Source organism: Sturnira hondurensis, unplaced genomic scaffold, assembly GCF_014824575.4.
Source record: "Sturnira hondurensis isolate 20B ecotype Veracruz unplaced genomic scaffold, ASM1482457v3 Scaffold0005329, whole genome shotgun sequence".
NCBI lineage: Eukaryota > Metazoa > Chordata > Mammalia > Chiroptera > Phyllostomidae > Sturnira > Sturnira hondurensis.
This window is the reverse complement of record NW_028077960.1, coordinates 4,991,155-5,005,370: the sequence shown is the minus strand read 5'-3', so window position 1 is coordinate 5,005,370 and position 14,216 is coordinate 4,991,155. Positions and strand designations below refer to the sequence as shown.

At 55.6% G+C, this 14,216-nt stretch overlaps 1 protein-coding gene across 1 annotated transcript; it reads left to right on the top strand.

Moving 5' to 3' along the window:
- The first annotated feature begins 5,373 nt into the window (after window positions 1-5,373).
- NR2E3 (nuclear receptor subfamily 2 group E member 3) lies at window positions 5,374-8,443 on the top strand. The gene is made up of 7 exons (XM_037047146.1): window positions 5,374-5,510; window positions 6,029-6,155; window positions 6,296-6,399; window positions 6,492-6,740; window positions 6,872-7,047; window positions 7,845-8,091; window positions 8,334-8,443. Exons 1-7 carry the CDS (start codon window positions 5,447-5,449, stop codon window positions 8,441-8,443), a joined length of 1,077 nt encoding a protein of 358 aa, XP_036903041.1. The 5' UTR covers window positions 5,374-5,446.
- The last annotated feature ends 5,773 nt before the right edge of the window (window positions 8,444-14,216 follow it).

Below are 14,216 nucleotides of genomic sequence, written 5' to 3'. Positions count from 1 at the left end.
TTCCTGCCGGTGTCTGACTCATGGAACACTCATTGCTCTAGGAAAAGAAACGATTGATTCGTTTAGGTCTTGCGAAGGAGACCTCTTTGGCCAGAGATCCCCGAGACACTTGGAATCACACCATGCACGCCGCCCCGTTGCTGGCTTTGAAGTCGAAGCACTGTATAGGCTGCATGCAGAAACCCGCATAGACAGTTGCACAGCGGGGGCGGTGCCTGCGAATGGGGTTTCCCTGAACTGCTGCAGGAAACAGCCGATAATGAAAGCTTTGTGAGTGTTTCTGAGAAACAGTTTCCTGGAAGTGGAGTTGCTGGGTCCCGAACCCCACAGCCAGACCACTCGCCACTAGCTGTCCTTTCTCAGAGACAGTGAAAACTTGGTGCGGGGGGGGGGAGGGTGTTAAGAAACCCCAGAGACACGTTTCTGGGACGGGATGCGGTGAATGAGGCTTGCCCCAAACCAGAAGCCCACAGCTGCTGGGCCAGGTACCGTGGCCCACAAGCCCAGCCAGCCAGTCCCTCCTCCCTTGGCAGAAGTCAGGTTGTCCCTCAGACCTGGGGCCTGTGACCCAGGGTGTGACAGGCCCAAGACAGCCTCGGCATATGGGGCTTTAGCTGCCCAGGGTCTTAAGTGTCCAGAGGAAAGTTGGCCCTGCAGCCCTCACCCAGCCTAAGCACCCTCCCACCCCGCCACCCAGAACCTCAGGGAGTCAGAAGGAAGTTGCTGACCTGTCTCCGGAGAGAATAATAGTATTAGTGATAAGGTGGCCTCTGGCAGCTTCATCAGCACATTCAAAGCTTTGGGCTGGGTAATCCTTTGGCGTCTGCCCCAGCAGCTGGTGGCCACAGATCGGGAGACGCTCCCACCCCTGTCCTGCTGGGCTGTCATCCTTTCCTGTCACACAGTCTCAGCGTCAAAGAACTGAGGGCCGGGGGAGAGGGGACCTCAGCAGGGGTCAGAATGATCAAAGGGGCAGCAGAACGAAGCTAAAATAAAGAGAGTATACCCAGGCACGGCAAACCATGAGGGTGTCTTTATTTTCAATGGATTTTTAATTTTTATTTTTTGCCATTCTATCATAATACATACCCACTATAGAATATTCAGAAAATTTAGACAAGTTAAAAAAGGTTCTTGTCCATTGTGTGCCTTGTTATCCAAAAGTAAAGGTGACCTGAAACTCTGAGCTCGGTCCCTGGAATCTTCCACCTGGACTGTGTAGAAGTTGACCTGGAGTGAGGTTCAATACGAAGATCTGGCCCTGAAGGGGCCTCTAGAAGGAAAGCAGGGGACTGAGGAGTCAGGGCAGGTGGCCAAGGAAGAAGTGCTCTGAACAGGCCTGGAGGGTGGGAGGGGGCTGGGCACGCCAGACGCAGAGCTTCAGAGAGAAGACCTGTGGGGAAATGAGGACAATCCTTCTCCGCCTGGAGGGCCTTCTCTGATGCCTTCAGCTCCTTTCCTGTGGTCCTCCCATGCGCTTGCTGGGAGGAAGAAAGTGGGGAGCAGTCCTGGTACCTACCTTCTCCCAGTCTTTGCCTCCCTGCTGAGGAGTTCAGGGAAACCTGCTCCGGAGCCCTGCCCTGAGGCTCTTCCCCACCACAGTCACCCCCAACCTCTGCCCTCTGACCTGCTTCCACCTGCCTCCTCCCTCTCAGCTGGGACTAGGGTAATGCCTTCAGTGTCATCTCCTTTAATCCCAGCACAACCCCAAGGGGACACTAGTTGACCCAGTTTAGAGATGATGGAAGTGAAACACAGAGAGGCAGGGTGGCTTGCCCAGGCTCACGGGGCAGGAAGATGGATGGAGCTGAATGAAGGTTCAAGGAGTTCCAGCGTATGGACACTTAGAACTGTGCCTGGCACATAACAATTTCTTAATAAATATTTCCTATGATTCCTATCATTGTTCACATTTGTTTCAAATTAGCAAGAGTCTTCAAAACACAAAGGCCCCTCTCCAGGCCAAAGCCAGCCCCTCTGAGCACACTGCCACGCTCCGGCTGCCCAGGTGCCAGGCAGTTGGTCCCCCACCAGCTGTATCCTTGCCCTCTCTGACTCCTTTTCGTCTCCCAATTTTTAAAGGAATTCCTCTTCTTAAATATTTTTTTAAATGCCTCCTTTGATTTTTTTTTAAAAAAAGGTGTTTCCTCAATGCTACCCTTTCTACAAAGCCCTTAGCTCTGTAGGAAGTTCTATGGCCTTCCCTTCTCAGTGAGTCTCTGCTTTCGGTCCCCCTCCCGCCCAGGCTCCCTCTGCTAAAGCCAGAGGTGTCACAGTGCCTGCGGAGGGCGCCTTGGTGGAAAGCAGGGGCTTGGGGATCAGACACGTGCTTGAACCCTGTCTCCAACCCCAATCCCCTCCACCACTCAGTAGCTCTGTGGCCTTGAAGCTTCACCTCTCTGAAACTCAGTTTCCTCATCTGTGAGTTGAGGACGATGAGGACAAATTCTTTCGAGGGTTTCTGTGAGTTTTGAACATGATACTGCAAGTATTTGTGCGTGAACTCTTCCCAAGTGCTTTTCCGCTCTTTCTACTCACCATACGGAGACCACATAGGACACTCGGCCGGGTTGAATCCTCCCCTTCCTGTCCTGCCCTGGCCTGCGCTGTCCTAATTTTCCCTCTCAGCTCCTTTGCCAGCAGCTCTTCCTGGCCCAGAGCGCCAGGACCAGAGGTTGTCACAGAGACTTCAGTGCTTCCCCACCCCACCCCCCCACTGGCACACACGTGTTCCAGGGGGCCCTAGGCCTGGCCCTGCATGCCCATCTCTGTGCAGACAAGGCGTGCAGGGTTTGTTGGGGCCTGTGGATGGTCCCCACACCAGGCTCCAGGCGCTGGAAGCTCAGGGCAGAGTCCAGGCAGGAGTGTGGTGCGAAGTCAGCAAGGAAGCCAGGAATGTGCGTGGGGTCGACCAAGAAGGGAAAGAGGTCTGCTGGGGCCACACGGAGGAGGTGACAAGTTCCGAGTTGGGAGGAAGAGGGTGAAGATCCGAGTTCCCAAAGAAGAGAGTGAGATGAGCTTTGGGAAGGAGAGACTGGTCAGCCAAGTTCAAGGGAAATGCCCTTGGCCTTGGCCTTGGCCTTGGCCTTGGCCAAGGCACTGGGAGGTGAGGCAGAGCTGGGGACCCTGTAGCAGAGGGTCCCGAGGGAATGCCTGGCAGGAGGGGTAGGTGGAGGGGTAATGACAGAGGAGGAGGTCAGGAGGAGGACAGGGGTCTCAGCCCAGTGGCCTCGATCTTCTAAGGCCTCGGAGAGCAGATGACCCTGTGAGACCCTCCGAGCTGACTTTCTGAACCCCCAGTAGCCTCCTTGGTCACAGTGAGGGTTAACGCCACGCACTTGGGGCCCTGCCCCACCCATCTGTCCCCTTAGCTCTGCCATCCTCCCAGAAGCTTCCCACTGTGCCCCGTCCTACCTGGGCCCCTAGGCTGGGCCACCCCTTCCCCTGGCTCACCCCAGAGGTAAACTCCAGTCTGCCGTGGATGGGGCATCNAGAGAGTGAGATGAGCTTTGGGAAGGAGAGACTGGTCAGCCAAGTTCAAGGGAAATGCTCTTGGCCTTGGCCTTGGCCTTGGCCTTGGCCTGGGAGGTGAGGCAGAGCTGGGGACCCTGTAGCAGAGGGTCCCGAGGGAATGCCTGGCAGGAGGGGTAGGTGGAGGGGTAATGACAGAGGCGGAGGTCAGGAGGAGAACAGGGGTCTCAGCCCAGTGGCCTCGATCTTCTAAGGCCTCGGAGAGCAGATGACCCTGTGAGACCCTCCGAGCTGACTTTCTGAACCCCCAGTAGCCTCCTCGGTCACAGTGAGGGTTAACGCCACTCACTTGGGGCCCTGCCCCACCCATCTGTCCCCTTAGCTCTGCCATCCTCCCAGAAGCTTCCCACTGTGCCCCGTCCTACCTGGGCCCCTAGGCTGGGCCACCCCTTCCCCTGGCTCACCCCAGAGGTAAACTCCAGTCTGCCGTGGATGGGGCATCCCTTCCAGACCAACATGGGGCCTTCTGCTCCAGCCTGGGCCTGGGGTAGGAGTGGGGGAGGGGTGGGCAGGGAAAGAAAAGCCTGTTTTCTGAGGATTGCTCCATGATCCTCTCAATTCCCCTGAGAAGTAATAATAATAACAACATCTCATAATAGCACCCATCGTTGTTTATACTCTTATACTGAGGGCCTCGTGCTGAAGGACCTTACTGAGGGCCTCTGACTGCACTGCAAGACGGGTACTTTTGTTACCCCTCTTTACAGACAGGTTAAGTCACTTGCTCAGGGATGCATGGCTGACCTGAGAGGGAGCAGGGATTTGAACTTGGGTCTGTCTCTGCTCTCTCCATCCTCCCTCTGGGGTCTGGTGCTTTGTCCAAGGAGGCAAATTCCTTCTGCCTCCTCTTCTCATAGCCATTACTGGGCTCCTGGCTCTGGCTGGGAAGACTGGGCCTGGGGACAGCTGAGGGCCCAGCCTTCCTGGGGCTGTGGGGCCAAGTCAGGGAAGGAAGGGGAGGCCGCCTGAGGGCCTGTAGTCAGGCTGTCTTCACCCCCCTCTTGTCCTGCGGGCCTGGCCCCCCAGGTGGGAAGGAAAATCATCTGTCAACTCCTCTTCTGCCCCCTTGCAGGCCTGAAATCGACCCTCCACATTGGGCCCCAGGCATCCCCGCCTCCAAGCCATCCTCAGGCCCTACCTCAGGCCCATTCCCAGGTGTGATGGGTGCTGTGCCTGTGCTGGGTTTCTGGGGAGCGCTAGTCTTTTAGGGGGGTCAGGACCCTCAAATCCTGGCCCCTCAGCAGTCCCGTATCAAGGGAGTGGGGGAGAACCACCGGGGCAAAGAGGTGGCCCACCCTAGACCCACAGCAGCCACCTCATGCACAGGGCCACACAGAGGCACACACACCTCGGCCACACGCTTGTCTCCAGAAGCTGACGGAGCACTTCAAAAAGAATAAAGTCCTGGAGAAAGTGGGGTCCACACCTCCCTTCAAGACTTGGCACTGGATGGCGAACAGCTCAACAGAAGGGACCCAGGGACACTGACTGGGCAGCCCGGGGGCTGGTGTGGAGCCAGCAGGACTGACCAGCTCCAGCCGAACCTTGGTCATGCTGCAGGTGTGGCCGGTGATCCTCTGGGAAGACGGTAAAGATTAAGAGAATCATAAGCTGCGACCAGCGCTGCCCTGAAAGAAATCTCCTCGAGCCAAAGCCGCTGCTGTGAGCGGACGGTGGGACAGCTCCTGAGTCAGAGGGAGGGAAAGGGAGGCCGGAAGACAGGGTGGAGACCAGGGGGATCTCCGGGGCCAGGCAAAGGGAGAAGCCGAGAAAGAAAAGGGACAGAGGCACAAACAGAGGGGCAGAGCAAAGAGAGGGAGGCGGGGCGCAGCTCAGGGTCCCAGGAGGCCGCCCTCAGTCAGGAAGGCCGAGGCAGGCCAGGCCAAGGCTGCCAGAGGCTCTCACCAGCTCCCGCATGGCTGCGGCTGCCTCCAAGAAGGAGTCTCCCGGCAGATGGGGCCTGGGAGAGGAGCAGACAGGTACGGCTTTCCTGGAGGTGAGATCTCGGCCCTTGGGGAGCAAAGTTGCACCATGGATAGAGCCAGAGCAACTCAGGACCACCTCCACCGGAACCGGCAGGCGAACCCAGATTCCTAGAAACATGGGGGTCAGCAGAGACAGGACAGGACGACGGAGCTGATAGGGAGAAAAGAAGAGAGAAGCAACCTTAGGGTTTGCCAGCAGAGGTCCCAGTGGTGTTGTCAGGAACGTGTCTGCGTGATAGTGGGGCCTGGTGCCGCCTGCAGAAAGAGGGAACGGCAGGGGGAAGTGGAGGCAGAGCCTGTTGGAAATTGGCCGGGGGCGAGGGGTGGGGCACCAGGGGCGCGAGGGGCGGGGCGGTGTGGGGGCAGACGCTGGGTGGATGCAGCCGGGCAGGGGTACTGTGAGGGGAGACACTTTTCCATCCAGATGGGAAAGGGAACGAGGGGTCGAGAGGGTCCCTGGAGAGGAGGGAGGGGTGTGAAGCCGCCCCGGCCCAGCCCGCACCGCCCCGCAGGCGCCGGCCGCCCGCTGCAGTGCCGCGTGTGCGGGGACAGCAGCAGCGGGAAGCACTACGGGGTCTACGCCTGCAACGGCTGCAGCGGCTTCTTCAAGCGGAGTGTGAGGCGGAGGCTTATCTACAGGTGGGGGGCTGGGCTCTGCCAGGAGAGCTCCGGGAGGGTAGGGGTGTTCAGGGAAGAAGTGGCCGGAGTGAACACGGGCAAAGCCCACCGTCCAGCGCCTGAGCCGGACACCGACGCCTGGGGCTCCCCTCTGCCTGCAGGTGCCAGGTGGGGGCAGGGATGTGCCCAGTGGACAAGGCCCACCGGAACCAGTGCCAGGCCTGCCGGCTGAGGAAGTGTTTGCAGGCGGGCATGAACCAGGACGGTGAGCCGGGTGGTTGACCCGAAGAGGGATGGCAGAGAGATGGGGGCGTATGGCTGGTGGGGTGTCCTGACCCCTCCTGCCTCCCTCCCCAGCTGTGCAGAATGAGCGTCAGCCACGCAGCACAGCCCAGGTCCGCCCTGACGGAACGGAGTCTAACAGGGAGCCCCAGACGGAGACGCTGGTGGCTCTCCAGGCCCCGGCAGGGCCCAGCCTAGGGGGCCCCACCCCTGTGTCTGCAGCCAGAGCCCCCGGGCCTGGGACCCTCACACCCCCGGGCCACCACCACTTCATGGCAAGCCTGATAAAGGCTGAAACCTGCGCTAAGCTAGAGCCAGAGGACGGTGAGTGGGAGAAGAGCCTCTATCCCCACACTCAGCCCCACCCCTCGCCCCCCCCACACACACACCAGCTCCCCCACACCGGCCTCCAGCCGAGGAGCAGTGGCTTACGTCACCACCTCCTCCTCCAACAGCTGATGAGAACATCGATGTCACCAGCAATGACCCTGAGTGCCCCTCGTCCCCATATTCGTCCCCCTCCCCCCATGGCCTGGACGGCATCCACGAGACCTCGGCTCGCCTGCTCTTCCTGGCTGTCAAGTGGGCCAAGAGCCTGCCTGTGTTCTCCAAGCTACCCTTCCGGGATCAGGTACACCCCCGAGCAAGCCCCTGGAGCCTTGGGGATAGGGATGGCTCCTGCCTCTGAGTCAGTTATGTCACGGTTGTGTGTCTCAGGGGTGTGACTGTCAGCGGTCACATCTCTGGTCAGAGGTTATGGCTGGGGCGAGAACCTAGGGGATGACGATGGCCAAGGACACACAGGGACTGGGGATTTGAAGACAGTGCCTGTGGTCCCCAGGTCTCCTCTCCTGCTAGACGAAACCTCATGTCCAGCAGACACTGTGTGTGACAGGGTGGTCAGCAAACCCTGAGAAGCAGAGTGGGCAGCTGTGGGCTTCCCTGGAGCAAAAGGCCTCTGACTTTAGCACTTGAGTTTCAGCCCAACATTGTCAACTCTGGGATGCTCCCTGGACTTCCCACAGGCAAGCTGACCAACCCATTGTGGCAAACCTGGAGAGAGGCACGTGGAGGGTCCGAGCCCTGTGCCAGGGTTTGGATCAGAAGTCAGCCCACGTCTCCCAAGTACGCTCAATGTGAGGTGTTCGTCAGGAGTGTCCCCAAGGCTGCCCACCTTCCCCCAGGCTCTAGACTTCCCTAAATGTTCCTGATGTGGCTCTGGATGGAACCCAGGCCACTGGGCCACATGGTACCAAATCCTGGAGCTCTGGGACCCTGGCTAATGTCAGAAGTCCAGGAGAACATTCTGGGCACCCTAGACCAGCCCTTCCTGTCCTAGGGCACCTGAGAAGGTGGCAGAAGTTGCAGGCTGAGCCTGAGATGCTGTGGATGAGCCCTTGCCCTCCCTCCTGCCCTCTCGGAGCACAGGTGATCCTGCTGGAGGAGGCCTGGAGTGAACTCTTCCTCCTCGGAGCCATACAGTGGTCTCTGCCTCTGGACAGCTGCCCCCTGCTGGCCCCACCTGAGGCTGTGGCTGCCGGCAGCTCCCAGGGCCGGCTGGCGCTGGCCAATGGAGAGATGCGCTTCCTGCAGGAAACTGTCTCACGGTTCCGGGCATTGGCAGTGGATCCCACGGAGTTTGCCTGCATGAAGGCCCTGGTCCTCTTCAAACCAGGTAGCTGAGTCTTTGCCCAGCCGGAGAAGTAGTTGGGAACGAAGGGTGAGCATTCCAGGGACTTCCTTCTGCCTCTCACTTGTCCTCCAACAACCCACACAGACCCCGAGTTGTGCAGACTGCTTCCCTGGGGGGCAGGAGGAGAGAGGCGCAGGACTGAGTGCACCCCTCCTGAGGGCCCGGCTGACTGTGAGGGGCAGGGCAGGCCAGGACTGGAGCTCATTGCGGCTGCTCCTCTCCAGAAACACAGGGCCTGAAGGATCCTGAGCACGTGGAGGCCTTGCAGGACCAGTCCCAGGTGATGCTGAGCCAGCACTGTGAGGCCCACCACCCTCGCCAACCTGTGAGGTGACTCAAGCACCTGCCTCTTTGCCTACCTGTCCCTTCACCGCTTCACTCACTGCTCACCTGTTGGGCTCCATCTCATCAGGTCTGCACTAATTAGACAGGACAAGGGTCCCAGTTCAACCAGCATCTATTGTGTGCCAGGCACAGTGCAAGGCCCCATGACTGGGGACCAAAATGTGCATAAGACAAAGGTGCTGCCTTCCAGGGATGTTGGGCACAGTGTCCACACTGAAGGTGAGGACCGACTTGGCCAGGTGTTGGGGGGTGGATGGATCTGAAGGAGGCAGAGGCCCATGGGGAGCGAGGTTGTGCAGCACAACTGCCCTGGACTTTGTGGAGGCAGCGCTGGGCTTGCAAAGTGGGCTAGGGGCTCAAAAAGGAGAAATCGTCGTTTATAGAGGGAGAGAGGCAAACTAGGATGTGTTCTTAGGATAAGAGCCCAGTTTGGAGGGTGCAACAGGTCGCTTCCCAGGAGAAGTTGGGAGGTCGGGCAAAAACAGCGCTGTGGACCAGCCTCTTCAGGACTTTGGAGGCCAGCCAGGCCGCCTCTGATTGGTAGGCAGAGGGGAGCCTGCAGGGGTGACCTCGCAGAGCTGGACTTCATGTGAACAGCGTGGCAGCGTGGGCAGAGGACACTGCCATCCCCCAGGGGAGCCCATGGAGTCTGCTCCCAGGGGTGGACGGGAAACAGCAGGAGCTAGTGCCTCCAGAGGCAGGAGTGAGCATTTGGGTGTCGTAGGGAAGAGGAGATGTGGTGGAGGTCATGGAACAGAAAGGAAAGGGCTGTGCATTGGGTATAGCCTTGGGTCATTTAACAGGGCTGTGCGTGGGTACAGCCTGGCCCCAGCTGGTCTGGGCACTGGGCCTGCAGGCTGAGTGTGGCTAGGTGAGCGTCGGGGGCAGGAGCGCTGGGCCTCCAGGAATCTACTGGCCATTTCAGACCGTATTACCTGATTCTCTTGGGACTCCCAACAGTTCTCTCAAAGAAGTAAGTTCACAGGGACACCCTCAAATCACCTCTGCTCTGACAAATGGTCACAAAAAGAGGTAATTTCCCTTGGAGAAGGACCAAAGTGTACTAGGCATAGGCTACGTTGCACAGAAAGCTTTCTGCTGCTCATGCGCACAGGAAGAGCACGGTTTCGAGACCCGACCTAGCAGCCTGCGATGATCATCACACAGAGCAGACAGCAGCAGCCCTCCTCGGCTGTTTCTGTTGGGATCAGCTTTCAGAAAAGTCTGGGCCTATTGGCTATCAAATTTCAAAATTCTGGTTGTGATTTCCAACATCACTTCTATGGCAGTTCAGTAGCAACTGCAGTTCAGTAGAACTGAGTGTTGAAAGAGACACTGGAGTTCTCTCCGAGCTGCGGCACGGTGACCACACTGCAGCTTTTTAAAGCAATACCCAGGAAGAGAGACAGTTTCCACCGTCACCAAAGATGCACACTGACAGTGAAACAAAGTTCCACCGAGTCGTACCTGCCCTTACTTTGTGTAGTTTACTCTGACATTTGTGTGTGTGTTTTTAAAAGACTGGTTGTGACCCACCAGCGAGTGGGTCGGTTCCTGCAGCGTGAAAAGTCTCTCTACTTGACCTCACGGTTACTTCTCCCTGACCCTCCTTAGCTCGGAAACACAGATGCGGGGAAGGCACCGGGAGGGGACGGCCACTCAGGGCCACTGGGACGACTGGGAGGCGGGAAGCCTTCCCGCAGACCCCACAGAGGAAGCTGAGCACGCGGTGGCCTCCCTTGGGAGTCGCCTTCTTATCTCAGGCACCAGCTCGGGCTGTCGGGCCTCCTACCCAAGGAGGGTCCCCCCGACCCTCCATCTGCCCCTTGGGGCTTTCACCCCCCACCGTCCCTGCACTGTTTCTCCCCTGCTTGGCAAAAGGCTCTTATTTAAAACTACAATTACTTGTTTTCTGGATGAGTATCTTGGCCACAAATGATTCTTTCAGAACATTTTCACTAATGGCCTATCATCCTAGGTGGCTAACAGAGGGGACCTTACATTCTTTTCAAACATATATAGTATTAATTATCATAATTGCACATATTAACATAAAGAATCTATCACTTTATAATCTTTACACATAACAAACTATTTCCATCACAGTCCTCAATTAAATATATTGGAGGGGGCCACATGGGCCAGGGGCAGGGCAAGGCAACCCCTCCAGTGAAGGGGGCCTTTCCCCAGAATTTCCCTCACCCACCCCTGGCCCTCCCACCCTCTTCCCTCCTCCCCCCATCGCTAGGAGGCACAGGAGCTCAGGCGCTGACGACAGAACTGACAGTGCCCTCTCTCCTGTTCAGGTTTGGGAAATTGCTCCTCCTCCTCCCGTCTCTGAGGTTTATCACTTCCGAACGCGTGGAGCTCCTCTTTTTCCGCAAGACCATAGGGAACACTCCGATGGAGAAGCTCCTCTGTGACATGTTCAAAAACTAATGCAGGTGGAGTGATATGGGTACAGCCACTTCGGAAAGCCATCTGCCCAAGCAAAACATCTGCCTGCCCTGTGACTCGGTGATTGCACCTGCACCCGGCAGAACCGTCCATCCACCCAAATCTAAGAAGTTATGGCAACTTTATTCGTAGTAGCCCAAACTGTACATTGCCAGTAGAATGGATTAGTGAATTGTAGTGTAGTCCTATAATGGAAAACAGAAATAAAAAAGACTAAGCCACCAACACATGTGAAAACATGGATAAGTTTCACAGATGTTAAGAGCTGAACAGAAGCAGCCAGGAAGAGGCCCCACTTCAGTTCCCCGACAGGTGATCACGGCCGACTGGCAGAGCCCGCAGCCGCAATGGCGGTGCCCTGGGATGGGCGCCTTCTGGCGTGTTAGAGGTGGTCTTTCTTTTGGTCTGGGAGGTGGTTTCACAGATTTATTCCTTTGTAAAAATTATTTAAGCTGTGCCCTTGAGATCTGTGCACATCACTGTTTTATGTTGGACCTCAAAGAAAAAGTGAAAACACAAACACAGAAAAGGGGTGTGGCCAGAGCCCTTCCTTTGAGGCTTCCACACAGGGAGGTTCCCGCCCCGACTCAGCCAGCGCCCAGGTGTGGCGAGCTCAAGGCCCGAGAAAAATCCCCCACAGGATTCAACAGCCCAGCTCCCCACTGGACAGCCTCCCACCCTCCCATGGCTTCTCTTCCTCCTCCTTACCCCTCCTCACTGCTCCATAAACAAAGGTGAGAACCATCCATCTCAACACAAGGCAGGTATAGGCACTTTCTGCGACAGGGAATCGCCATCATTTCTTAATTCCTTATAAAGGACGAAGCTCAGACGAATTTCATACCCTTTTCAAGGACAGACCCAGAAGACTTGGAAATAATAGTAATAAAAGGTTAACATGTATCAGGCACTTCATGTATGTGCTCCAATGAAGGGAGCCCTGATTGTGCATTGCTATTTAATCCTCACATCAGCTCTGGGGGAGGGGCCAGTCATCCCCATTTATAAATGAAAAAACTGGGAGCTTAGAGAGGACCGAAACTTTGCTGCCACCCTACTTAACCAGCTCAGCTCTGGCACTGCCTCCCCGCCATGCCCCCTCTACCCCCGGAATCCACCCAACGGTCTGCTGCATCTTCTGTCTTCAGAGAAGAAATGTTTGAAGGCAAGAAGGAAAAGGTCATGTGAGAAGTCTGTGAAATCCCTGGGGTTCCCCTGCCCTGTAGCCTGTGTACAGATTCTCCTAGCTGGCAGACACATCCTGCCCTGACAGAGGAAGACAGAACACTCTGCTTCGGAAAGGACAACAGCGAGGTCGTCGCCCAGAGAGGAAAGAGTGCTGCAAATCCCGTCCAGTTTAAGCCCTTCCCGACTAAGCACTCAAATACTTGAGACTCTTCATCCAAAAGCATGAGACTTGCCTCAGTTGCTTGGGTCATTTAATGTCTATACCATCACACTAAAGACCTATTTATAGAAAGCCTGAGCAAAGGAACTTCAGAAAGAAGAATGGCTGAAATGTAACCAGATAGGCACATTTGTCCTACAGCCTCCCTTTTGAGAACGTAAGACTGCAAAAGCCACCTGCTGAAATTCACAAAGGGTGTGTGTGGGGGGGTGTGTGGCACAGCAGTTGTACGTCAGGAAAGGGATTGTCTGGGAGCTGCAGGAGGAAGTCTGGGAGAGTTAGAGGAGGTGTATAGGCTGGATTGCCGGCGGTCAACCTGGTGTCAGTACCACCCTCTTCTAGTCTAGTGTTCACTGCAGATTCCAAGAACTACATTTCCCAGGATCCCTTTCCCCACGACTGCTGTGAAATCCAGGGGTTGCAGCTGATCGCGTTGGGAAAAGAGAGACTACCCCCGGGCCTTCTCAGGAACTGCAGTGGCCTCCAGGCAAGCTTCTGAGGACTTTGGAACTTTCGGCTGACATCTGTGTTGTCATTCTCGACCTGTGCTTTCCCAGTTCTTCCAATGTTTATGTTAAGTCCCTGATTCCTATGTTAAGTCCTTCTCACTTGGACTATATATATGGGGAGGCCTCTGTTTTCCTAATACAATGTAGCTCTCAGTGGATCCCGGGATTTATTCAACATTTCACTGCAGACTGGCTCCACTGACATTCGGATGGATAGCATTTAAGGCCTTTGCTGTACCCTAGGAGAGAGGGTACTGTGAAAGCTTCCCCCCCCCCTCAATGCCAGAAATGTCTTTGGTGATGAAGTACACAAGAGGGAGTCTTGGGGGGCCTATCTGGGCCTTTTCTTTCAGCTGCAGTTTTCAGATTCGTGACATGCTTCTCCTCCATCCTTAAAGGTCAAAAGGGCAGAGAAAGGTCAAAAGGGCAGAGAAAGACTCAAGAGATGCCAGGAAACACCCTTCAAACTAATAAACATGGCCCGAGAGTGGAACCTGGATCTCGGGGATGACTAGCCTCCAGGTGGCAGACATCATTTCTCCCACTTGAATGCAAGCACCACGGGGGCAGGGATTTTCGTTTTGGTCACCAGCGTACCCCAAGCCATACCTGTGGGTGCTCATTATTTCTTGAATAAATGCATAAATGGCCACACAGAATTGGGAAGTGACACACTCCTCGGCGAGGAATGCGAGACGCCTACCAGACTGAACAGCTGTCACATGTGCCTCACCTCCTCTCGTTATGGCCCTGGTCCGAGGCACGGTACTGCTGCCCAATATGTGAGAAAGAACAGTTTTTAAAACATCAAAGCTCTGGTCTGTTTTTTTTTCCTGGTCTCTTTATAACTTGTATCTCCTTACACTTTCATGCGCTTGTCTTCACAGAAGGGTTTGTTGTAAATTCAGGAATCACAGAAACAAGTTTTAAAAATGGCATTTCTAGGTCTTATTTGGCAAATTAAGGAAATTTAAAGAAACAATTCACTATATGCTTATTTTGATGTAATTTAATGCAAAAAATATAAATTAAAACTTTAAAAAGGGTAATCTTCAGTCTGAAAACTGAATGAATATACTGTTAGGGGAAAACACAGAGTTGTGTTTTGTTTTTTTTATTCCACCTTAGACTTGGCTTGGCACTTGGGAACCTTTGACCTTGCACTCACCTGCTATCCAAGTGCTGGCACCTTTCGTAAGGTGCTGGCGATCTAAGGTCTGCACAGCCCTGAGTCGTGGGGTTCTTGCCCTGAGAAGCTTACATGAAAGCTTTCTGATGCCATGAATACTTGGAGTTGTTGAGGACACAAGACATCTAACCAGATTCAAGGGGGAGGAATCAATTTCCAAGGAGACCAGAGAGTCAGTGGGAGTTACCCAGAGAAGTCA

What these genes read in the sequence shown, in the direction of transcription:
- NR2E3 (XM_037047146.1), top strand. Translation starts at nt 5,447, where the DNA reads ATGGCTGCGGCTGCCTCCAAGAAGGAGTCTCCCGGCAGATGGGGCCTG. An exon ending in GGCGGGCATGAACCAGGACG is followed by an intron (nt 6,400 to 6,491) that starts GTGAGCCGGGTG and finishes CTCCCTCCCCAG; the next exon opens with CTGTGCAGAATGAGCGTCAG. An exon ending in AGCTACCCTTCCGGGATCAG is followed by an intron (nt 7,048 to 7,844) that starts GTACACCCCCGA and finishes CTCGGAGCACAG; the next exon opens with GTGATCCTGCTGGAGGAGGC.